Source organism: Orcinus orca, chromosome 11, assembly GCF_937001465.1.
Source record: "Orcinus orca chromosome 11, mOrcOrc1.1, whole genome shotgun sequence".
NCBI classification, from domain to species: Eukaryota; Metazoa; Chordata; class Mammalia; order Artiodactyla; family Delphinidae; genus Orcinus; species Orcinus orca.
The window spans coordinates 2,998,695-3,022,721 of NC_064569.1; the positions used below are offsets into that span (position 1 = coordinate 2,998,695).

The following is a 24,027-nucleotide window of genomic DNA, read 5'->3' on the forward strand; positions in this document are numbered from 1 at the left end:
CTGCCGTTAGCCGGCTCCGGCTCCCAGAAAGCTCTCGCGCTAACATGACGCCCAGGCCCTGCCCCCACGAAGCCTGGCAGCGCCCCCAGCCCAGCCGCACCATGAGATAAGACACGAGGAGGGACCTGGGGCAAGAGGCCAGCCCGGTGACGCCCGACTGCTCCCTCCGTGACGTCTGTCCACAGCAGACACCATCCCTCCAGGGACTCGGGGCTCAGCCCAGCGCCCTCCGGTTTAAGACCAGCTCTACGGAGCTCTGATAAGCGCTGCCCTTCCAGAGGCTTCTGCAAACAGAACTGCCCCCGACCCTCTGGCCAAGGCAGCAGATGAGCCAGCCTTCAGTCCTGGGCAGGGGGTTCTCCGCAGCTGCGGCTGGGAGAGAGCAGGGACCGTTGCATCAGAGAGTCAGCCCTCACAAGGCTGACGTGTGCGGGGGTGGCGTGGTGAACGTGCAGGGCCGTTTCTGCCCCAGCGGAGTGCTGTCAGCAGGCAGGAGGTGAGGGGTGATGCTGCAGGGAGTTGTGAAATCTAGGCGCAGTGCCGCTGGGACCTTGCTGAGGGCTGGGGCCCCATCAGCCTGCAGGACGTAAAGCTGCCTCTGCTGTTGGTTCACAAAAACCATGGGAAGGAGCGGGGCCCTGACATCCAGGCAAGAGCCAGAGGACCCGGGGGCCATCACGCCTCCCCCATGATCTGGGTCACGACGCACAATTCGCCGCCTGATCGGAAGTGGTGCTGCCCTGGGTGGTGGGGACTCCGAGATGCCCCGGCGCGGTGACCCTGCTAGACCGCTGTCCTCGGCACCAGGCAGATAGGCGCCCCTCGCTTGCTGCAGAGCCGCGCTCCTGCAAAGCCGTTCATGAGCTGAATCCTATAGGGCTGCACTGCTGCAGGCGAGATTCCAGACTGCGGGTTCAACCAGAAACCCACGGGTCATCCTTACCCCTCCCTTTCCCACACCCTCTGCCTCCATCATTCAGCAGCTCCCCGCATTCCACTTCCATTCCCGCCGCCCCGCCCTGTCTCCCGGACTCCTGACTCTGCCCTCCCGTCCAACCTGGTGCTGCCTTCGCGGTGATCCTTCTTAAAATGTAAGGAGGGCTTCCCTGGTGGCGCAGTGGTTAAGAATCTGCCTGCCAATGCAGGGGGACACGGGTTCAAGCCCTGGTCCGGGAAGATCCCACATGCCGCGGAGTAACTAAGCCCATGCGCCACAACTACTGAGCCTGCGTGCCGCAACTACTGAAGCCCGCGCGCCTAGAGCCGGCACACCGCAACCAACAGTAGCCCCCGCTCGCCGCAACTAGAGAGAGTCTGTGTGCAGCAACGAAGACCCAACGCAGCCAAAAGTAAAAAACAAATTAATTAATTGAAAAATAAAATGTAAGGCTATCACTTCTCACTGCTCCCCGGGGCTCCAGGATAAAGTCTGAGGACCTTATGGGACCGCCCAGCCTGCCCCACACGCCCGCACCTCTCCTGCCTCACCTACAACCTGCCATCTTGCATCCACGCCCAAGGACCCCTTGGGTCCTGAGCTTGAGCCCGCTGCTCCCTCCCTGAGATTCTGGCTCCTCCTCCACCCCAGGAGAACTAAGCCTGGAACACGCTTCTCCCCGCCCTGGCACCTTCCAGGCCTGAGGGCTCCCCCTAGATCTTCCATCTGTCTCCGCCAGTAGAGAAGAAGTTCCCTGAGGGCAGGAGCTGTGTTCCTCAGCCTCTGCAGCCCCAACATCTAGCATCAGTGCCCGGGACTCAGCCGGGGCACCTGGAACCTGCTTATAGAATAAATGAATATCCAGGAGAGGGTGTGGTTCTGCTATTTATTTATTGTATTCTTAATCTTCATTATGTTTTTCCTGATTATAAAAGAAGGATGTACAGGTATTCTATTGCTCCTTCCCCTTTTATTGAGGAGCTACTGGAGGCTCCATAGTCAGGCAGAGAAAAGAAAAACGAGTGAATTCACCACCCTGAAAGTATGTTGTCTACAAAGTAATAAGCATTTATTGAGTACCTGCTGTGTTCATAGCTTAGACCCTAAGTTCTGTGTTGGACATAATGCCGCTGATTCCACAGAGCTCACTTGCACTCAAACTTAAGCAGAAATGCAACAATAAGTTACACACTTATTAAGACAGAATTTAGAAATTTTAAGTAAGATTCAGTCATCAACACCAGGTTAAGCTCCTGTAGATACCCTTGGAATGACCACAGTTTGCATTTAATGTCTGGCATTGGAATCGTAAAGGAATGTTTTTAGCACACCTAGGTCAAATCTTCACTGTACCCTACAATTAGTTATTTCAACCATTTTTTTCATCAACCACTTTTTACTCTATAATAACTATAGTTGCCTTGCCTAGTTGTTACCTATTTTCTCCGTGCTCATCTAAAATAAAGCATGACAGACAAAAAAAAAAAGACGTGTTAGTTGTCAAAAATTGAAATTGAGAAAATATATAATTTAGAAAGGGAAAGTCCTTACTGTGAGATAAATTCCTTCCATATTTTATACTATGCTTACACTAATGCACAGTAGTATAAAATAGATACTCTGCATATTTCGCTTAGTTTTTACCAATATAAGATCATATCTTGGACTTCCCTGGTGGTCCAGTGGGTAAGACTCCGCGCTCCCAATGCAGGGGGCCTGGGTTCGATCCCTGGTAGGGGAAGTTCCGCACGCCATTTGGTGCAGCCAGAAAAATAAATAAAATAAATAATAAAGATCATATCTTGGGCTTCCCTGGTGGCGCAGTGGTTGAGAGTCCGCCTGCCAATGCAGGGGACACGGGTTCGTGCCCCAGTCTGGGAAGATCCCACTTGCCACGGAGCAACTAGGCCCGTGAGCCATGGCCGCTGAGCCTGCGCGTCCGGAGCCTGTGCTCCGCAACGGGAGAGACCACAACAGTGAGAGGCCCGCATACCGCAAAAAAAAAAAAAAAAAAAAAAAAGATCATATCTTATAAACAGCTCATACAGCCCAATATCAAAAAAACAACCCAATCAAAAAATGGGCAGAAGATCTAAACAGACATTTCTCCAAAGAAGACATACAGGTGGCCAACAGGCACATGAAAAGATGCTCAACATCACTATTTATTAGAAAAATGCAAATCAAAACTACAATGAGGTATTACCTCATACCTGTTAGAATGGCCATCATCAAAAAGACAAGAAATAACAAGTGTTGGTGAGAATGTGGAGAAAAAAGAACCCTCCAACACTGCTGCTGGAAATGTAAGTTGGTGCAGCCACTATGGAAAACAGTATGGAGCTTCCTTAAAAAACTAAAAATAGAGCTACCATATGACCCAGAATCCCACTCCTGGGCATATATCCAGAAAAGAGGAAAACTCTAATTTGAGAAGATAGATGCACCCCAATGTTCACAGCAGCACTATTTACAATAGCCAAGACATGGAAGCAACCCAAATGTCCATCAACAGATGACTGGATAAAGAAGATGTGGTATATAGGTGTATATACACACACACACACACACACACACACACACACACACAATGTAATACTACTTATCCATAGAAAGAATGAAATAATGCCATTTGCAGCAACATGGATGGACCTAGAGATTATCATACTAAGTGAAGTAAGCCAGACAAAGACAAATACCATATGATGTCACTTATAGGTGGAATCTAAAATATGATACAAATGAACTTATTTACAAAAGAGAAATAGACTCACAGGCACCGAGAACAAACTTACGATTACCAAAAGGGAGGGGGGGAGGGATAAATTAGGAATTTGGGATTAACATATACACACTACTATATATAAAATAGATAAACAACAAGGACCTACTGTATAGCACAAGGAACTATACTCAGTGTCTTGTAATAACTTATAATGGCAAAGAATTTGAAAAAGAATGTGTGTGTGTGTATATATATTTATCTGAATCACTTTGCTGTACACCTGAAACTAACACAACACTGTAAATCAACCATACTTCAATTGAAAATATCATATCATATTCATAATGACTTTTCCCCTTTAAATACATTTCATATTACATTGTATATACCTTCCCACATCTATGCATGGGATCCCACATCTACCTCAATCTTTTTAAACTTTTTTTTAAAATACATTTATTTATTTGTTTATTTATTTATTTATTTTTGGCTGTGTGGGGTCTTTGTTGCTGCACACGGGCTTTCTCTAGTTGCAGCAAGCGGGGTATACTGTTCGTTGTGGTGCACAGGCTTCTCATTGTGGTGGCTTCTCTTGTTGCTGAGCATGGGCTCTAGGCACACGGGCTTCAGTAGTTGTGGCTCACGGGCTCAGTAGTTGTGGCTCGTGGGCTCCAGAGCACAGGCTCAGTAGTTGTGGAGCACGGGCTTAGTTGCTCCGTGGCATGTGGGATCTTCCCGGACCAGGGCTCGAACCCGCGTCCCCTACATTGGCAGGTGGATTCTTAACCACTGCGCCACCAGGGAAGTCCTACCTCAATCTTTTTAAAGACATACATAGTATTTCATTGTGTGGATGTAGCCTGATTTATTTAGCTGACATGTCATGGGTTAGATTTATTTAGCTAACATGTCATGGGTTAGGAGTTGGGTCATTTCCAATTTTTTTACATTCCCAACAATGATGCAGTGAATATCTTGTCTTTTTGCACTTTGGGGAACATTTTCTGTGGGAGAAACTCCTAGCAGTGGACTTATTAGGTAAATGGATAAGAATATTTTAAATTTTAATAGATAATTGCCAAATTGTCCTTCAAAAAAAGACTGTAGTAAATTTGGGTAATCATTTACATTCCTACCAAGTGTGTGAAAATGCTTGTTTATCCACATTCACCAACACTGAGAATGATGTCTCTTAAATCTCTGCCAATCTAAAAGGACACACCACACACACACACACACACACACACGCACACACACACACGATACAGCTATTTGTGATTATTCTTCAGTGCTCGTTTGTCCATATTCTCTATTTTTCTATTGGTTCTCTTTAAAGACCTCTGTGTAAAGCAGGGAAATCAGTCCTTTGCCCTACGTGTTGCAATTTTTCCTCACTTGTCTTTGTCCTCTGACATTTGACGTTGTGTGGCGGTGTGGCAAGTGGCTACGGCACAGAATCTGAAGGCAGACGGCTAGGTGATCCTCGTTGGTCTCTAATTTACCAGCTCGGTGACCAAGATTCAGTTACTGAAGCTCAGGTTCACGGGCTTTTATGAGAATGAAATGAGTTAAACGTGTAGAAAGGGTCCGGCACAGAGCTTAGCATGAAAAAGTGCTGTGGGGGTATATGCTGCTGTTGTTACTATCTTGTATTCAAATAGCTTTCATTTTTATGCAAAATCAAATTCACTGATCCTTTACGAGTTCTGGATTCCACATCATGCTTAGAAAGACTTTCCTCAGTCTAAGGTTAGAAAACTAGCCACCAAGCGCGCCATTTAAAGGAGTCTGTGGGGAGTCCATTTGCAGAATGGATCTCCCCTCCCCAGCCCTCCCCCACTGTGCTCCTTCTAAGTTAATTCGGGATGGTTTTAAAGGGGAGGCCTGCCTGTGTTTCCAACATGTGCAAGGACCAGGGAAGGTAGAAGGCACAGTGCTTTGGGAAATGGATGACAGTAGCTGCCGTTTCATGTCTAAAGGGTGGGCCTGGGCAGGTCACCCCTGCTTCATTAACTAAACCACTTCTGCTTGTCCATAAGTGGCAGCCTCATGCCAAGTTTCTGACCCTAAAGGAATTCATAGTCCAACATGAGAACAGACTAGTCATCAGGCGGAAGGTGTCACTGAAGGCCTGAAGGCCTCGTGGGGCGAAAGCATCCCTGATGGGAGGAGACTCACAGGTTGACGGCAAGGAGGGGTGCAGAGGACGTTCCCAACACAGGGACAGGATGTCCCATCAAGACTCTGCAGACACACGCCAGACCCTCCCGCTGCCTCTGCCCGCGGCCCGGGGTGTGGTGCTGGAAGGAGGTGGTGAGGTGGAGACCAGCCAGAGGCCAGAGCAAGGAGCCGAGACTAAGACAGGAAATCTGGCTTCTCTCTCAGTTCCAGGACTTAACTTGTCAGATGGTCTTCAGGAAGTGACTTCACTCCTCTGTGCTCATTCGCTCATCCTTAAAATGCAGCCTCAGCTTGTGTCCTTAGGCCGTGCAAGTTCTACGCGATGACACATGCGCAAACATTCTGTCCTGTGCAACGTAAACATCTGAGGTCCTCGGGCACTTTCTGCTGCTAACTGGTGACTGCAGCTGTTCCTGCCTGGGGGCTTCACTGTGGGTTAGGCCGCTGCTTTCCCTGGGGCTCCGCCCTGCTCCCTGAAGTGGGGCAGCTTCGCAGGGACCCAGGCCTCCATGTTTGCACCCCTTCCTGGTCGCCTGCGTCTCCACCCGACTCTCCTAGTCCTGCTGTTGACCCAGATCAGGGTTCTACTCCGACACCCTTTAACCCTGACACAGCTCCCACACGTGAAGGGGCTGAGCCTCCTCCCCTGACAGGTTTCGGTAGCAGGTTAGAAACTGCCCGCAGGCACTTCTGGCCTTGTTTTCCTCAGACGCTAGTGTGGGCCCTCTCCATCCCTGGCAATTCCACCATCTGCTCAGATTAAGGGTGAAAGGGCAGCGAGCATCCGGACCTCAACTCCTCTCCACACCGCTAGAGTCCAGCCAACAGCGTCCTCCAGTGGGCGGCAGGGGTTGCCTCAGGAGAGCAGAGTCCTGGAGGTCTGAAGACCACTGCGGAGGGCAGCCCCTGAGCCTGGCACCCACAGTCCAATGCGTAGGGCTCCTTTGCGGAAAGGGCACTTGGTGGGAGTTCAGGAACCTGGGTTCCAGTTTCAGCACTGGCTGGTCATGTGACCTTGGACGGGTCCCTTGCCTTCTCTGGTTCTCGGTTTCCTCTTTGGTAAAAAAGAGGGTCGGGCACAGGGCTGAAACTGATGCCCTGCTGGCAAACAGAAGTGTGCACGGTTGGTTTGGGGCTGAACACCTTAAAGTGAGGCCGGCATTCCCCATGAGAAGAATTTCCTGCCACTTCCACCATGGAAGGCATCTGTGTTTGTGTTCTTTGCTGCTCCCCAGTCCTGGCACTTGGGAAAGGAGCTAGGAGCCTCTGGCCTTTCTGGCACCATTATTTAAGAGAGGCAGAAAATGCCACTGGCCACCAACAGGAAGAGCTAAGTACAGAACCAGATCTGGCAGGTTATCTCACCTCTGGAGGCCAACCTCAACCCAAGATGCAGTGAAAAGTCACTGCGTTTCCCAAGGGCGGTGGTCCTCTTGGTGACAGAAATCCTTAAACCTTTTCCCTGCACTTACTAGCAGACTGGGCTGGCTTCAAGGGGCCTGCTCAGAAGGGTCAGCACTGAGAAAGGGCCCGTGCTTGGTTTAATGCCATTACCATCTTAAAATTCTTCATACTTCTTTTTTCTTTTTTTTTTTTTTTCCGCTGCCGTGCGGGATGCAGGATCTTAGTTCCTCGACCAGGGATCAAACCCGTGCCCCCTGGATTGGGAACGTGAAGTCTTAACCACTGGACCACCAGGGTAGTCCCTCCTAATACAGTTTGAACTAGGGGCCCTCAGGTTCATTTTGTACTGGACCTGCAAAGTATTATATGAACACCCACTTTGAAACTTTCACCAGTCACTCCATTAGGGTACTGGTTCCCAAGGCAGGACTCTGATCTCCAGAGGAAGGACATCCTGAAGGACTCTTCTAGTCCCTCAAGATGAGCTGAGACGGCATACAAGCCCACAAATTCTCCTCCAACCTCCCCAAGTGGGTGGTCTCCTGTTTCCCACTTCAGCTGTCTCTCTCACAAGGCACCCACCTCTTTCTGTAACCCATCCCAGACTCCTCACCCCCGGGCTGTGCCCTCTGTACTCTGACTTCCTCAAAACAGAGGATGCTCGATAAACGTCTGTTGACTGAGGAAAGCAAACAGAGCTATCTTCTAAGAACAGGGTGCAGGGCAGTGCACACAGTGGGTGCTCAATCAATGCTGCTGACTCATGCACAGAGCAGGCTGGGGCACTGCACCACATGGCCGTGCCTGTCCTCAGTCAAGGCATCACGTGGACCATCATTCTCTCCCCTTCCGACCTGGTGAGGAAGGAAGGATAGGCCAGGGTTTCCTGGTGCGGAGGTGGAAGGACTATTCCCTACCCACCCCTGGGGTTCCAGTGCCAAAATGCCCTGCAGGAAATGGTATTAAGAACCCCCGACACTTGCAAAGCCCTTTAAAGTTTAAAACCCGCTTTCATTAACTTTCTCCTCAAACTGTCTTGCAAGTCAAGATGAATACTCCAAATACCAACTGTGGGTTGTTGTTCTAACATTTTTTCTTTCACTGAGTATATTCCTGGAGGAAAAATTAGGAAATACAGTTAAAGCCCAGAGAACAAGGACACCTCAAATCCTAGGGCCTAGAGATGACACTGTTAACATTTTAGTCCATATCTCATGAGATTTATCTCCGTACGTAATATATACCTTTCAAAACAGGATAACACTGTCACTGCTTTGTAATCTTACTATTCCCAGTTTTACAGGAGGCTAACAGAGGTTGCAGGTCATACAGCTGCTAGGGGTAGTGCTGGGGCCTGACTCTGGTGTCCTGACTCTGATGCTGGTGTCTGTATCCCTGAACCCGGCCGCTACTCAGACTCCACAGGGGCCGGAGGGGCTGATGGCCATGGGAACGGAGCCCCAGCCAAGAAGGGTTTGCTCGGACTGGGCTTCAGGGAAAACACCCCGAAACTGCCTGGGTGTCCCCCAGCTCAGCACGGGCGGGGCCGGGCCAGGCCCGGTGGCTCAGAGTTCCCACCTCTGCAAATCTGGACTTTGCCTGGCAGTAAACAGTCACAGGGATACGGGGTCAGCTGTCAGGCAGGGGCCCAGAGGGAGCAGGTGTCAGGTGGCAGGATCGGGCCACACAGCAGTGACCCTAGAGAGCAACTGGATATCTGTTGGTGGCCTTGGAGGGCTTGTCTGTTTGTATTTTTAGAAAAAGTGAGGGCACACCAGTGACCCAGCAACTGCCTCGCTGCCTGGGCAACACGCTGGGCAGTGGAAAGGGGCTTCCAGCCTGAGTCCAGGCTGGTGGCTAAGGGCAGGACCGGCCGCCTCCCTTCCTTCTTTCCCTCCGCCCTCCCTCCCTCCTTCCTGAGCTCACACTACTAGCCAAATACTGAGTTAGGCACTAGAGGAACGATTTCCTCAGGGCCCTGGCCTTCCACGAAGGTGGCAAAAGAACGAGAGCTGACCAGAGGCTTACAGAACAATAGTGGTCAAGAGCGAGAGCTCTGGCCTCAGACAGACCCAGGTTCAAATCTTGACTCCCCTGTCTCTAGCTGTGTGACCTCAGGCAAGTTGCTTAATCTCTCTGAACCTGCATTTCCCCTCTTAAGGTCTATGAGAAGCAAATGAGATAGTGCATAAACACACTTAGAAGAAGGCCTGGAACCTGGTAAGGGCTGGATAAACGCAGCTATGGAAAGAGAGGCTGTACCTTTGGAAGCATTCTGGAGCTCGGGCTGCCCAGCAGGGTCAGCATCACGGCTGGATCATTCCAGAGGATGCCGTGGGGCTTGGCTGAGAACGGGCCTGGGGCCTTCACGGCCCTTCAGCCAAGGGTCTGGCAGCCTGGCAGCGGCTCACCCCTTCCACCACACGCTAGCCCCTCACAGTGAAGGAGGGGCCGGCATCCTCTCGTTTTGCCAAAGAGGAGGCTGGGAAGCAGTGGGGTTGTGGGAGCTGCCCGAGGTCACCAGGGAAAGAAATGGCAGCCGGCTCCCAGCCCAGGGCCACCCGTCTGCTGACCTTCATCTCCCCCAGACCCTGGCCCACGACACCAGAGCTGCCTCTCAGGGTGCAGGAGTTGGGGCTGGAAGAGGGGTCTGCTGGGCCTGGCGGGAGAGCGGGTGACTCCTGGGGCTGCGGGGGGTGGCGGCAGCAATCCTGGCAGGCAGGCTCTGGGCCGAGAGGGCATCTGACTCAGGGCTGGCCGACCCTGAGGGCTGTTTGCACCTGGCTTTGCTATCTGGGACCCAGTGCCCTGGGGACGCCTCACCATCTTGATCCCACCCGCCCGGAGCTGCAGCTGGGCTTCTTCCGGTGAGAACAACAGCACCCCCCATCCTCTCTGCCTGCCTGTCTATGCCCGGCCCCTGGCAGCGCCGACCCCAGGGACAACGGACACACATGCACACACACATGCACACACGTGCAAACGCGCTGAGGCTGTGATGCGGCTCGGAGGGCCGCGTCAGGAGTGGACGCGCCTATGGAAGACAGGCCCTTTCCTGCACCCACAGAGGGCTCCGTGTAAGAGGTCCAGCCAGGGAGCACAGCTCACAGTGGTCCTCCCTCCTCAGCCCCTGGTGAATGAATACAGGGGTGCCAGAGCCATCGTTGGGTCGTCAGGCTAGGTGCCGGGCTCTGGGACACAGCCATGAGCAAGACGGATAAAGTCCTTGTTTCCGTAAAGCTTATCTACTGGGGTGGGACTGAAAAGGTCTTTTTATCTCCCTTATGCTTCCCCTTTTATGCACTTGATGCTCTACTAATCCTTGTCATTTTAGGGGATTAGGCGAACAGGGGTGTCGGGAAGGCGGCGATCTCGTGGTATCCTTGCTGCCCAGCACATGCTAGGAGCGGAGAACACATAGGATGTTGGCAGGTCTGCGCACGGCTGGGTGGGGTGGGAAATTCACCACCTTCCCTTTTCCCATCTCCGTGACAGATGTGATCTCCCGATGAGGTGTGCTCCCCTGGACTGAAGCCAGGGACTGTCGGCACAACGCTCACTGCTTCTCATTCTAATTGCCCGAGGTTCCAAGGAAGTAACGCTCGTCTTTTGCAAACACATCCTCTCGTGGGAACGTACAAAACTCACACGCACCGTCGCGTGGAATGTTGATATTTTGCTTTACGATGAACTGTTCCGAGAGTCGTTTTCACTTACCCGTGTGTAGGCTTCCTATCTGGACACAGGTTCCACCACAAAATCTAAGGTTCTACAAAACCAAGGAAGGCTCAGTAAATGTTTGAGTGAAGACATGAAGAGGGTCTAAGGATAAACGTGTCAGGACCTGTAAACAGGCACGCGGTGGGCATGACCCGGCACTGGGGACGGGAGCTGCTGGCATGTGCGGCTGGGGCCAAACGAATAAATTGGTTTTATTCGCCATTCAGTGGGGAGGTCTGGAGAGATGCCCTCTGCATCCTTCAGGGTCCACCTCTGAGGGGTTTCAGGACCTACGCTTCCAGGGACTAAAGACTGTAGTGGTTAAGGACACAGGCTCTTTGGAACTTCCCTGGTGGTCCAGTGGTTAAGACTCTGTGCTTCCGCTGCGGGGGGTTCGGGTTTGATCCCTGGTTGGGGAACTAAGATCCTATATACTGTGTGGCACGGCCAGAAAAAAAAAAAAAAAAAAAAAAACACAGGCTCCAGAGCCTGCCTGGGTTCAAATCCCAACTCTACTTTCAACAGCTGGGTGATCCCAGGCAAAAGTACTGAACTGTTCTAAGCCTTGACCTTCTCATCTGTAAAACAGGTGTTGTTAAAAGAACTCAGTGACAGTCGATGGAAGTGTCTAGCACGGAGCTTAGAAGATGGTAAGCATGTGAGGCGTTGGTGACGAGCTCAGTGTGGCAGTGCAGTGTAGACCAATGGCCCTCACACTTGAGGTGCATCAGACTCCCCTGAAGGCTTGTTAAAACACAGAGGGCTGGGTACCACCCCGAGTTTCTGATTCAGCAGGTCTAGGGTAGAATCTGAGAATCTGTATTTCCAACAAGTTCCCAGGTGATGCTGCAGTTGCTGCTTTAGGGACCATACTTTGAGAACCACTGGTCTAGAGAAGGGAGAACTCAGGTGTAGGATTTGGGAGCTGGGACCATCCCGCAGTGTCTGGTGACTCTGGGCAGTTAATCTCTTTGAGCCTCAACGTCTTTGCTTGTAAAATGGGACTCTTAATATCCACTTCACAGGAATTCCCTGGCAGTCCAGCGGTTAGGACTCTGGGCTTTCACTGCTGAGGGCCCGGGTTCAATGCCTGGTCGGGGAACTAAGATCCTGCAAGTTTCTCAGTGTGGCCAAAAAAACCCCCAAACAAACAAAAAAAGCAACTTCATGGGGTCATGCCTGGCATAGAGCATTCTCAGTATTTAGCTCAGTTTGTTGGCCCTTGAAGGATGGGTAGGATTACCATGAGCAGAGATGGGTCAGGCGGGCTTGCGGGATGTTGCTGAGAACCCCAAAGCCTGGAGCAAAGTGCCGGATGGATCTGGAAGCCCCAGAGCAATGTGCTAATTCGGAAAGAACTCATTTTCCAATTCTATGGAAGTTTCTATGTGGCAAATCCACAATTAACTTTGGACCCTGACCCAGATGGCTGACAAGGTGACCTAAGAAAAAGGAAGCAGCCCCACGGGGTTCCTATCACAGCCCCAGCGCCTTCCCGACCCTGCCTGCCCGCTCTGCTCCCGCGTGTCCACGGCCCCCTTTTGTCAGAGAGAAAGCCTGTCACCTCTGGACTCACAGGGGGATCAAAATCCCTGGGGCCCCCGGCCAGGCCGGGCTGCCCCAGGGCCCACGCAACCGTGTGCACCTGGGGCAGGGCTGGCGCCTCGCAAGACTGCGCCCAGGGCTCAGAGGAGATTTCTGGGCCAGTTTGGTGTCATGACGGGAACAGCACGCAGACACCCCATCTGCGGTGGATCAGAGCCTGTTGACGTTTAAGGGCGAGACCCATTGCTCTTGGCATGGGAACGCTGCAGGCTGAGTGCCTCAGGGGTCCGGGCCTTGGCAGGCTTTGGCCTGAAGACCAGTGACAGCAGCCGGCCTGAGTCACTGGTTCCGAGGCAGGATACCCGGGGAAAAAGGGCTCTCCCTGGACCAGGGGCACAGATTCACTGTCCAAACAGCACGCTCCTCACCCAGCAGTCCTTGGGCCTGAAATCCCACCCTCAGAGATCCATTGTTTGGTCTTTTTCAAAAAAAACTCTTTGAAGTAACTCTTTCATATAAAAAATTCAATGCTGTGCTCGTTTACTGGGCATTCAATGTGGGCAAATCACTGAGCCTGGCACCGTGGAGACCCAGGAATACGGAAGATGGATTCCCCACAGGAAAGCAGGTGGCTGGAGGGGCCACCTGGAGGGCTCCGAACACAGCCCAGGGTCTAGAAGGGAGGGCCGGCCTCCCAGGGGGCACGGGGAAGAAAGGCCTTTAGTCCTGGAGGGGGCAGGAGCAGGTGGAAGGCTGGGGCTTCAGGGAACAGTGAGTCAGGCGGTATGGCCCTGTAAGGAGGGTGAGCCCTCAGCCCCTCCAGGGAGGGCAGAGGAGCGGGACACCAGCTGGAGACGCAGGTGGAAGCCAGCTGGGGGGGTCTGCACAGCAGGGACCGTGGGGACCCAGTGTAGGTGGGCTTGTCTGAGAACTTCCCTCCCTGGGAGATGGGCCTGCAGCAGCTTGAAGGGGAGCGTCCCCCAGGTGACAGGCGAGGAGACAGGTTCCCGGATGGGTAGAGAAGGGTTTCAAAGACCAGGGGTGCTGCTGAGAAGACAAACCTTCGGAATGTGGGCTGGGTCGGGCTGAGTCAGCACCTAGTACTTAAATGCCTCTAGGCCCACAGGTGGGAGTGTGGTCCTGCGTAGGAGAGTTTTCTCTCTCACCTCATCCTCGTTCTAAGGTTTCACAGCTTTCACAGCACATTCACCCACATCACCTCGCTGATCTTTTTAACAGCACTTTGGGCTAAACAGGGCATATTATTCCCATTTCACACATGGAGAAGCTAAGGCCTAGGTGAGCTGAAGTTATAAATTCTGCTTTATAGGAACCACTGGGCTTTTGGGGTGCATATTCGTTTCTGTTTTATTTATTTATTTACTATTTATTTTTAGATAGTTCAAACATTTACATGAGTCAAAATTCAAAATGTCCGGATGAAAGCTTCTCTGTCAACCCTATTCTTCCAGCTGCCCGGGTCACCTCTTACCAGTTTGAACTCAAGCCTTTTGACTATGGGTGTAGGGCCCTTTCTGCCGTAGTGGGGCAGGGGCTCAGGACACAGCCCCCCTGTAGATTCAGGAAAGCCCAACGTAAGTGCCACCCCAGGAGGGGTGTTATACCTCCTCTGAGCAAGTGTCCATTTGGTCTTCTTTCATCTGAGGCCACATAAGTCTATCTTTAGAGCCTAAACACCTTGAAGGCAGGGAGTCTATCTTCAACTTCTGGGAGGTCATAGAGTAGGGGTTAAAATTAGAGGCTCTGGCATATAGAGAACTGGGATAAAAACTGTGCTGTGGGACAAGTTACTTAGGCTCTCTGAGGCTCTGTTTTTTCAGCTACGATAAGGATGCCCTCACCAACTTCACGGGGCTGTGTGGGGACTGGATAAGATGACTTACGTCCCGTGTTCAGCTGTGTGTCAGGCACAAGGTCTGTAATCTGTAACTGGGAACTGCCGTCGTTCCCAGTGTTCTGGGGCCCACGTGTGTCTGCAGCATGACAGACCCGGGCACCCTTTCACACTTAATCCCGACAGAGAATCAGGGATCTCAGGCAAATCGGCACAGTAGGTCCCTCAAATCCATGTATCTGAACCAATCGCTCGCTCTTCCTGGGCTGGGATCTGCCCTTCCCGTTTGTGAAACCAGCCCTCCAAAGGCCGGCTCTTCACTGTCTCCTTTCAGGTGGTTTTTCTGGGGAGTCAGGCATTTTGACAGAGGGGCCAACAGCCCACGGCTCCTCTGGGCCTATTTTGTCTAATGCCCTGAGTCTGAGCTGATACACGGGGAAGCTGCCATATGGCTTTTCTCAGGGCTGACAGGAATGACTCACTGGAGGGTCACCCCTGCCCTGGAGCTGCCGAGGGCAAGTGACTCATGGCCTCTGCCTCTCGGAAGCCATGTCCTCGGCCCCTGAGACTACAGGCAGAGGAGGGGGCTTCCCCGCTCCTAGATCGCTCTGGGCTGGAAGGGAGCCAAGAAATCATTTATCCCACCTCCCTCATCTCGCAGATAAGAAAGGGAACCTGGTGGTGGGAACAGGCACACAGCCAGCTGGTTGCAGGAGCAGGATTTGTACCTGCCGTGACTTCTGTCGTTCCCTCTGGGCTGCAGCAGATCCCCACCCCTGGGCCTTCCAACCACAGCGCCCTCACTCCTGCCTCGGGCTCCAGGTCCTAAACACTCTGAGCAGTGGATCCCGTGGCTTTTTGGTAGGACAGTTACTTACCCCTTTGGAAGAACATCCCTGGAATCTTGTTTCCAAGAAAGGGCAGAATGATCTGTTGGAGCTGGTGTTCCCACGGACCTTAGGGTCAATAAACAATATAAAATTGTGTTTACTTTTCTCTTAAAAGAGGCATTCCTTTCCCATCCAACTCAAGTTTTGTCAAGAAACAAAAATATAGGCCAGCAAGGATTAAGGGATAAATAATTGTCTGGCAGAACAATGGAGCAATCCATGACTTCAAGGGATGGAATCCACACCAGCCTTGGGAGCTGGGACTTGGCAAGCAAGCCAGAGCCCGGGAACAGGGAAGTCTGAGCGGGACGGAGGGCAGGGCGAGGAAAAGGGAGGGAAACGGCTGTGCTGGGGCAGGGCCAGGCGGGGGGCGACTCGGGGGACCCGGGGAGGGGTCTGTGGTGTCATCCCACCCCATCTCCAAACCCAGGTGCTCTTGCCGCCCAGAACCCCGGAGCCCGGACTTCCTATCAGCAGGGCCCTGCCTAAGCGCTCAGCTGCCGCGGGTGGGCAGGTTGAGGGGCGCGCGCATCTCCAGCAGGGGCTCGTCTCAGGCTTGGCGCCCCGCTGTCCTGGAGGAACAGTGCAGGGCGGGGGTGGGGGCCTGAGACGTAGACACAGAGGGTCAGGGGTCACGGCAAGACGCACTTCAGACGGGAAGAGTACGAGGCTCGGAGTTCTCTTTGCTTTGGGGAGGAGCCCGCTCACTCGGCCTCCAGAAAGGGATCTCCCCGGTTTGTGGATGTGGAAACTGAGGCCCAAACTGGGAGGCCCAGAGCCGGGGGTCCCGGCCGCCAGCCCCCGGCCCACGCCCGCAGGAGTCAGACGACGACAGGGGTCTGGGGAGGCCCGCGCCCACCGCGCCCGCGCGCTTCGCAGACCCCCGGGCCCAAGGGGCGGACCCCGCGGAACCGCCGGTAGTCCCGGGTGGGAAGGGGCCGGGTGGGGAGGGCGCGGGCGGAGGAACTGAAGTGACTCAGGCCGGTTCTCAGGCCGGGCCTTTGTTCCCGGGACGCCGACCTTAAAGGGCCAGCGCCCGAGGCAGAAGCGCGCCCGGCGGCCTTCCCCCGCCCCCGCCCCCGCCCCCACTCCCACTCCTCCTGGGGTCGCTCCTGGGCTCCGGGCTCTTGGCAGAAAGTGGGGCGTCCTGCAGGATTCAGGGGTTCATCCAATCGAATCCTCAGGCCATAAGGGAGGGCCCTCAGGTCATTTCAATCATTCCTCTGCCTCAGGGCAGGGTTGCACCTAAAGTGGCTCAGGGGGATTAAGAAAACCCTTTTCCTGCTTTTTAAAGATACTGCCACGGGGCGACCCCTTTCTAGGCAGCGTCTCCCAGGGTCTCCCAGCCATCTGTCTTCTAACCAAGTCCCCACCCTGCATGGTGACCCACCCACGCAGGCCCCAATATCAGGACTGGATCATTTGCACCCTCATTTGACACGCTTGGTGGGTTTTAGGCCGGCCTGTGCAGACCTGTGAACAGGCTCCCGTCCCGGGCCTCCACGGGGTCCAGGTTTCACACCAGTCCTGTCCTGTCCGAGGATCCCTCGCCACTCCACCCCGCAACGCCGCGCTGCTGGTACCAAAGTTGCTCCTCCGGGCCCTGAGCGCCACCACGCGGACACGGGAGAACGGTGCCCTGGGGGACTTAGAGGGGCCCCTGAGAGCTTCCTGCCACCACTCTCAGTTATAAAGCAGCCTGAACTGGCGCAAATCAAAATAAAAGCAGGCCCTAAATTAAAGCGGAGAGGATGAGGCCTGTCCCCTCCTGTGCTCCCGGGAACCCACATCCTCTGTGAAGTGATGGCCCTGAGATCACTTAACAACCAACGCCCATCAGGTCTGTTAAAACCTAGGAACAGCCGTCGTTGCTGAGGCTCTGGAAGACCTGTGCCCGTGATACCCACCTCTGCTACCCCTGCCTCGACTCCCTCTCTGCTGGATGCTCAAAAACAAAACAAAACAACGAAACACCGCTAGAGGTTGGGATTTAAGGTTGCGCCCACTGTTCATATGCAACTTTTCAGAGAAGGGGGTCTCTCCCTGAAGCTTTCTTAGTAATTTCACAGTTTATCAGATCTTGGACTTAGAGCCGGGTTGGGAAGGAGGAGAAAGTGCAAAGCTCGTCACTATGGGCAAACTGGAGGTGGGGGGGGGGGGAACAGCGGCAAAGAAGCCCCAGCTCACAGCTGTGCCTGGCAGAGGCCTCTGCGTCGTGGAGAGAGCCGGGGGCTGCCCCGTGGACTCATTCTCCTTGTGAGGGCATTTTATACCCAGAACAAAGATTTGCCAGGTAAGCTAGGACCACAGGCTGTAGCCTCAGGGCCGACAGGGACAGTGTGGGCTTCGTCGGGTATTGGCCTTGGGATCCCTGGCCCTAACCAACCAGGCCAGCCGGCTCCAGACAAGCCCAGAATCCAAAAGGGGCAACCAGAGCTCTCTGAGACCTGCCCCATCCAACCACCCGCGCACCTGCCCGCTCAACAGACATCCCATCCAGGCTGTAGCATCTCCGAGACCTCCCTTCCTCTCCTTTCTCACCCCCATTCTCCTTCATTTCCTTGACAGCCTGACCCTAAATCAAGACCATAACCTTTCAACGGGTCTCCCTGTCTCTGGGCCCTCATGAGCCACTGCATCCCAGGCGCCATATACTAAATGAACCTCCCTAAAACCTACCCAGGTTCTCTTGAGTGACGGCAGGGTTGCCTACACCATCCAGTCTGAATTTCTTGGTCCAGCGCAGAGGCCCACACCACAGGCACTGCATCGTGACTCTCTCTTTTAGAGTGAGTGACTTCTCAAGAAGAAGAGCTTCGTTTTAATATTTCAAAATCAAATCAAATGTAAATTATGCTTCAATAAATTCTCACCGAAAAGTAATACAAAAACAAACGAAGAGCCTTTGGCCAGTATGTTTTGCTGTGTGCGTGCGTGTGGGCACACAGACGTGTGCCCGAGCAGGGCTGCGGCTCCAGAGCTCCCCGCGAGGGCCGGGTGGGACCCACAGGCAGCTCCTGTTCCATTTGTGAAGCTCTGCACCCCACCTCGGGGCCGCATCGTCCTGGAAGAAGAGGTGCCTTTTCCTTCTCCAGCCAGGCCTCCGAGCTGAGACGCTTTCCTCTTGGGAAAAGAGCCGCCCAAGGCCAGGCCTGGCCCAGGTAAGATGGCGAATAAAATGAGGACTGCTCGTTTACAAGCAGCCCAGGCTCCTCCCTTTCGATGTGTGAAGGTGTGAGGCAGAGTGACCCTCCATGAAATAGAAATTACAACACAGCATCATTTCCAAGTTCAAACGCACATAAGGGTTTTCTAGCCCACCTCTTTATTCTCTCAGACCACAGCACCGAGAAGGGGGTTACCTGCCCTCGTTTCCCACCTGGTGAGGGGAGACCTTTAAAACTCCACTCCTCTTCCCAGCCTCTCAACCACTTTCCTTCCGGAGCCTCCCAGGTAAGCCTGTGTTTTGTCCCCTACAGCCTGGGAACGCCAGCCCCAGGAGGAGCCCACCCATCAACCTGAACCACTATGCCACCGAGAAGAGCGTGGCAGAGAGCATGCTGGACGTGGCCCTCTCTGTGTCTAACGCCACGCAGCTGAAAGCGGTGCTGAAGCAGGGGCCGTCCTCTCATCACTACACCACCCTCGTCACCCTCATCAGCATCTCTCTGCTTCTGCAGGTGGTCATTGGAATCCTCCTCATGGTCATTGGTGAGGAGCCCAGGCCTAGAGTTGGCCTCGGGGTGGGGGGGTGCCCCCCCCGGTGGGAAGAAAAGCCTAAGTGCCTCCCTGTCACACCCTGCATTTGCACAGGCCACCTTCTCAGCCATAAGCTGCTGTTAGCCCTGTGCACCTTCAAATGCCCAAGTAACAACCACACAGTGCAGGCAGGCACCCTGTCCCACCTCCTGGTATCCCATGTAGTGGCCACTCCATAATACCTGCTGAATGACTATGCTCACTAACTCATAGCAGCGTGCCTTTGAGCCTCTTGTGCGAGCGTGCATCCCTACCCTTAGAAGACCCAGTATAACTTTGCAAATCTCGGCTCTATTGAGTACCGCATGGATAGCCCACACTGGTCAGTTGGGGAGAAAGCAGCTCAGCACAATGGCTGCCACCTCCCTTGATCTCTGAGGGACCAGACTTTCTCTGGACTCTAGCAGCTGTGGTGGGGGAAGCTCCAGGCTGTGGCCACCGCCCCCCCGCAGACACTTACCTGCCACTCCCCCTTCTCCACAGCTCGACTGAACCTCAACGAGGTAGAAAAGCAGTGGCGACTAAACCAGCTCAACAATGCAGCCGCCACCTTGGTCTCCATCACCGTCGTCATCAACGTCTTCATCAAGGCCTTCGGGGCACATAAGACTGGGTTCCTGGCTGCCAGGACCTCAAGGACCCCTCTCTGAACACAGCCTAGAAGGCAGGTGAGGGAGGATGGGAGGTCCCCAGGTGGCACTTCTCACCTCTGGGGCTTTGGGCTGGGAGAGAGAGAGCCTTGCCAAGCAAAAGGGGAAGACCTGGGGCAGGGACGGGCTCTTGGAGAAGAGCTTGGCTTGGGACTCCCCAAGGTCCCCTTGTGCTCTCTCTTCTTAGGCTGGGCTTCTCTCCAGCCTGGGCTGGGTGGAGGCTGTGGTTAGTGGGGGGAAGAGGGAGATGTGGGTTTTCTCTTTGGCACTGTCCAGCAGCCCCTACAGCTCCAATCGTGGTCCACGGGCCAGCAGCGTCAACAAAACCACTGGGAACTGGCCGGCAGTGCAGAGCCTCAGGCCCCGCTTCAGATTCAGATCTGAACCCATACCTGCGTCCTGAGAAGCCTGCCAGGGCAATCGTGGGACACTTAAGCCTGAGGCACTGGTCTGACCTGCCCTCCTCACCACCTCTCTGCTTCCCTACAGGTTCTGGGCCGGCCACTGCTTCCTGCTCTCTCCCCCGCTGATCTGCCAGGCTGATGGGCACAGTCCACAGCCCCTGGGAGAGCTCCTGGAAGGGCAACGTAGATACCCTTGCTTCCTACCCTCGGCCCTGGAACAAAGATGGGCCCTTTTATTAGCTTAAGTGAACTCATCTCGGCCTGGTGTCCTGAGCTCGGACTGGGGTACCACCCACCTTCCTCCTGGCAGCATCTCCTGTACCTCAGGCATGCATACCGAAGGCTGGGCCTGCCCAGCTTAAGGACTTTGGTTCTGACCCCACCCCATTCCTCCGCTCTGCTCCAGGCCTGTTTTCCCTTTCTGTGGGATGGAATGATTTCTCTTTATAAAGGTTTCTGCAAATCCACTGTGAGTCAGTTTTTACGTCTTCAGTTGGGGAGGCTCGAGCACCCGGGCTGCTCTCTCCGTGTCCTAGAAACGGCTCAAAGGAGCAAGCCCTAGACCGGAGGGGGAAGAGGCTTTTAAGTCATTCCCTCTCCTCTGGGTCCTGCTGAGTCAAATTTCCTGGCCTAGTGCCTTGGGCTAATTACCATCTGCTGCATCAGTGGCAGACGAGTCATTTCTGGATTGGTGTGTGTACGCATGGTGCTTTTTGAGAACCTACCATAGGCTGCCCCAGCTTTCATAGCAGCATCTTCTCTTGGGCATGAGTTTAAGGAATACAAACTAATTTTGATCTCTGCCTAGACCAAATATGACTAGGACAGTACCTTTGTACCTGTAAAGCAGCAACAGTGCACCCCCAGGTCAAACAGAAATGACTTTTAGATTGTCTGCTCTTTTATTTTTATTTATTTATTTTCACATTTTATTTATTTATTTGGCCGCGTCGGGTCTTAGTTGCGGCACGCAGGATCTTCATTGCGGCGCGCGGGCTGCTCTCTAGTTGTGGCACGCGGGCTCCAGAGCCCGTGGGCTCACTAGTTGCAGCATGTGGGCTTAGTTGCCCCGTGGCATGTGGGATCTTAGTTCCCGACCAGGGATCGAACCCACGTCCCCTGCGTTGCAAGGTGGATTCTTAACCACTGGACCACCCAGGAAGTCCCTATCTGCTCTTTTAGAATAAGCCACACCTCAGTTTCTCTCCACTGTTTACCCAGCCATCCTGTGTCCACCATCCTTTCTCAACTGAAACCACCAACCTCCATGAATCTAGTGCTCAGAAAATGCTCCTCAGACAGGAACCAGGTACGCCCCTTCAAGTAAACCACAGCCCAGGGAGGGTTGACCCCACCCCCCAGGCGGTGAAGGGTGGAGGGTCCCTGGCACATCCGTCAGAGGCTTGACAGCTGCAGGACGGCGACGTGAACCCTGGGCCCACCCCTCTCCCACCCTGATGGGCAAGAGGAAAACACAAGAGCGTTTTGTTTTCTGAGAAGATGCTGTATTCAATGCTTTCCCTCCCCCCATCCTACACATTTCCCTACAGAGTAGCGGCCATGCCAGGCCCTCTCCATTAAGGCAGGCGGTGTGGAGGTAACAAACATCAAACACAAGGCACTGGCTGGGGCGGGGGGGTGACGGATCAGGCAGGGGAGGCTGGGCGGGCTCCCGTCGTCAGGAGGGGTGAAGCGGGAGGGCTGTCTGGGTAGATTCGGACCTTGCAGGGCGATGCCCAGGGATACGAACAGCCCCAGAAAGAAACCTGGCACCGCAGCCAGCCAACTGCAGCTCTCGCCTACTCCCTACAGCCCTTTTCCCAAGGCACGGAGCCTGAGCAGGGACCATAAAAAGCCACGGCCTGAGGGCAGATATGGCCTCCGTAAACCACAGTCTATGAATTGAAAAGTCTGTGTCCTTCCTGATTTCTTAAGAGGGAGGCAGGGATTCTCTTCAACCTCCAGAAGGTTCTCGGGGGGCTCCATTCTCCCATAGGCCAAGTTCATGCTCTTGGTGAATGCAGGGCCCACCAAGTAGACCCAAGTAGACTTGGACTCCGCCACAGCACAGAGCCTGGGCCCAGCTGACTGGCCCCCTGGGCCCTGCTGCAGCTCCCCCTACGCCCTTCCTCACAGACACTGGGCTTCGAGATGCAGCGTCCGATGACCGTTGGTGAATCAGAGTAGCGGCAGAGGCAGCAGTAGTAGAAAAATCCCCAGCCATGAAGGCGTCTGGGATCATTAGTGCAAGATAAGTCTGTGATCGTAGGTGACAGAGAGGGTGCCCCAGACTACGAAGGTCAAGGGCTGTGTTCCCTGAAACGGCTTCACTTTTCATCCTCCGGCCCTGCTCCCTTCCACGTGAGGAAGTAGTTCAGAGCGATCCCCTCACCTCCCCAGACCTTCCCCCCGGGTCCCTGTTCCCTAGTTCCGGGTGTCTTCCTCCTCGTCTTCCCCACCGGGCCGGCCTGGGGCCCTCTCTGCAGGAGGGAGCTGGGCTGTGAGGACTCAAGCTGCCCACTTCCCTTCTCATCCCTTCCCGCTGGATCCCACCCCTCCTCTCATCCTCTCCCGGCTCCGCTTCACATGGTCCCCAAGGCCCAGCTCACAGGCCGCTGGGACAGAAAGGGGCTTCTCGTCCCTGCCTTCCCCACCTTGCCCATGATACACGGCCTATTCACCCAACACCAGGGGGCCAGGAGCCCCCTGCCCATCGGTTCCCCGGCTCCCAATCCCCCGTGGCACCGGGAAGAGGATGGCAGTCTGGAGTTAGTGCCACCTGGAGGGTAAGGTTAATGCCCTAATTGGTGGCCAGCTGTCGGGTGGCCACCTGGGAGAGATATGCGTGTCCTGGAGCCACATGTCTGCGGGAGAGCTGAGAACGACTCCACGTGAGGCCAGCTCCTCGGTTACCAATCAGCTGTTGGTCAAGGACCGAGCGACGCACCTGTGGGTCTGAGGTATGCGGGGGCCCCCCTAAATGCACGACTCTGCCCCCTCACAGTCAATGCTGGATCTGGACAGGTACAGTTTTGGTTTTCTGTTAAAAAAATAAAAACCCCAATAAAATACGTCCAATAGGAGAGCTTCCCAGTCCACGGCCACTGCCCCCTGAGGGGCCCAGGGTGGACGCTGGAAGGCACCTCCCGGTCAGGGTGGTGTCGCCCAGGTAGGGCTTTCCTTCCTCAACCCGGTTCCGCGGCCCGTCCCAGGAGCTGTCCCGTCTCTTTTCCATCTTCTGGCCCCGGAGGCCCAGAGGTGGGGAGAGGCCTTGGCCTCCTCCCATGGAGGACGGCTGCCGGCGCAGGGGGTGTCGGCTCGGAGGCCCCTCGGGCCCAGCGCGGCCCCTGCTCCCCTCCCTCCTTCCCTCCGGCAGCAAGTGGGCACTGGCCAGGCCACCGTGGTGCAGGGGCCGGAAGCGGTGGGTCCAGCGGGCCACCCCCGGGGTTACGGCGTCTTCATCTGGCGGCGGTTCCACATGCCTCGCTTGGAATGGAAGTGATGGAAGAAATTCCGGAGGGAGAGACGCTCCACTTCCAGGCCTGCTTGGAGGATCCTGGGTGGGAAGGGGCGGGATGAGCAACAGGTGCACAGAGGCGGGGGTGGGGAGGGGGGCCCCCCGAGGAGCCTGCCTTCCACGTCTCCGCCAGGCCCTGTCCCTGTCACCCTCTGGCTACTCCCCACGGGGCAGGGGAGCGGGTGGGGCAAGCAAAGAGAGCCAAAGGGCCTGGGCTGGAAGCCCAGCTCCGGACCTATGAGGCACGGCATCTTTCAGAGCCTCTCCCTCTACAAAGGATAGCGATGGGCTGGGTACGGCGAGGGTGAGGCGAGGACCAGTGATGATGGAGGCGGGGGTCGGGGGTCGAGGGTGGAGGCCACAGAGCAGACCTCACCCATCCCTCCCCGCCCCCTTTCCATATACATGGCCTGTTGGGAGGCCTGAGCTTCCAGCAGGTG

The 24,027-nt window shown here is 54.5% G+C and overlaps 3 protein-coding genes across 13 annotated transcripts in view; 1 reads left to right on the plus strand and 2 right to left on the minus strand.

Moving 5' to 3' along the window:
* The window catches only part of LOC125960440 (uncharacterized), a 37,809-nt gene extending 19,782 nt beyond the window's left edge, over positions 1 to 18,027 (minus strand). Inside the window, exons 1-4 of the mRNA XM_049694423.1 lie at positions 17,937 to 18,027; positions 15,906 to 16,381; positions 15,246 to 15,323; positions 10,965 to 11,016 (exon numbers count right to left, since the gene is read on the minus strand). Of these exons, the coding sequence (XP_049550380.1) occupies positions 10,965 to 11,016; positions 15,246 to 15,323; positions 15,906 to 16,381; positions 17,937 to 18,027 (697 nt within the window). The remainder of the gene's footprint in view (positions 1 to 10,964; positions 11,017 to 15,245; positions 15,324 to 15,905; positions 16,382 to 17,936) is intronic.
* Positions 18,028 to 18,654: 627 nt separating this feature from the next.
* NINJ2 (ninjurin 2) lies at positions 18,655 to 20,002 on the plus strand. Its single transcript, XM_012536461.3, has 2 exons — positions 18,655 to 18,968; positions 19,500 to 20,002. The coding sequence occupies exons 1-2, from the start codon at positions 18,815 to 18,817 to the stop codon at positions 19,664 to 19,666; spliced, it is 321 nt and encodes a 106-aa protein (XP_012391915.1). The 5' UTR covers positions 18,655 to 18,814; the 3' UTR covers positions 19,667 to 20,002.
* A 968-nt stretch (positions 20,003 to 20,970) lies between these two features.
* B4GALNT3 (beta-1,4-N-acetyl-galactosaminyltransferase 3) overlaps positions 20,971 to 24,027 on the minus strand; it is a 256,857-nt gene continuing 253,800 nt past the window's right edge. For all 11 annotated transcript variants that reach the window (XM_049694818.1, XM_033404190.2, XM_033404189.2 and 8 more), the window contains one exon: positions 20,971 to 23,626. In XM_049694818.1, the coding sequence (XP_049550775.1) occupies positions 23,518 to 23,626 (109 nt within the window). In that variant the 3' untranslated portion in view covers positions 20,971 to 23,517. The remainder of the gene's footprint in view (positions 23,627 to 24,027) is intronic.

What these genes read in the sequence shown, in the direction of transcription:
- NINJ2 (XM_012536461.3), top strand. Translation starts at nt 18,815, where the DNA reads ATGCTGGACGTGGCCCTCTCTGTGTCTAACGCCACGCAGCTGAAAGCG. An exon ending in AATCCTCCTCATGGTCATTG is followed by an intron (nt 18,969 to 19,499) that starts GTGAGGAGCCCA and finishes CCTTCTCCACAG; the next exon opens with CTCGACTGAACCTCAACGAG.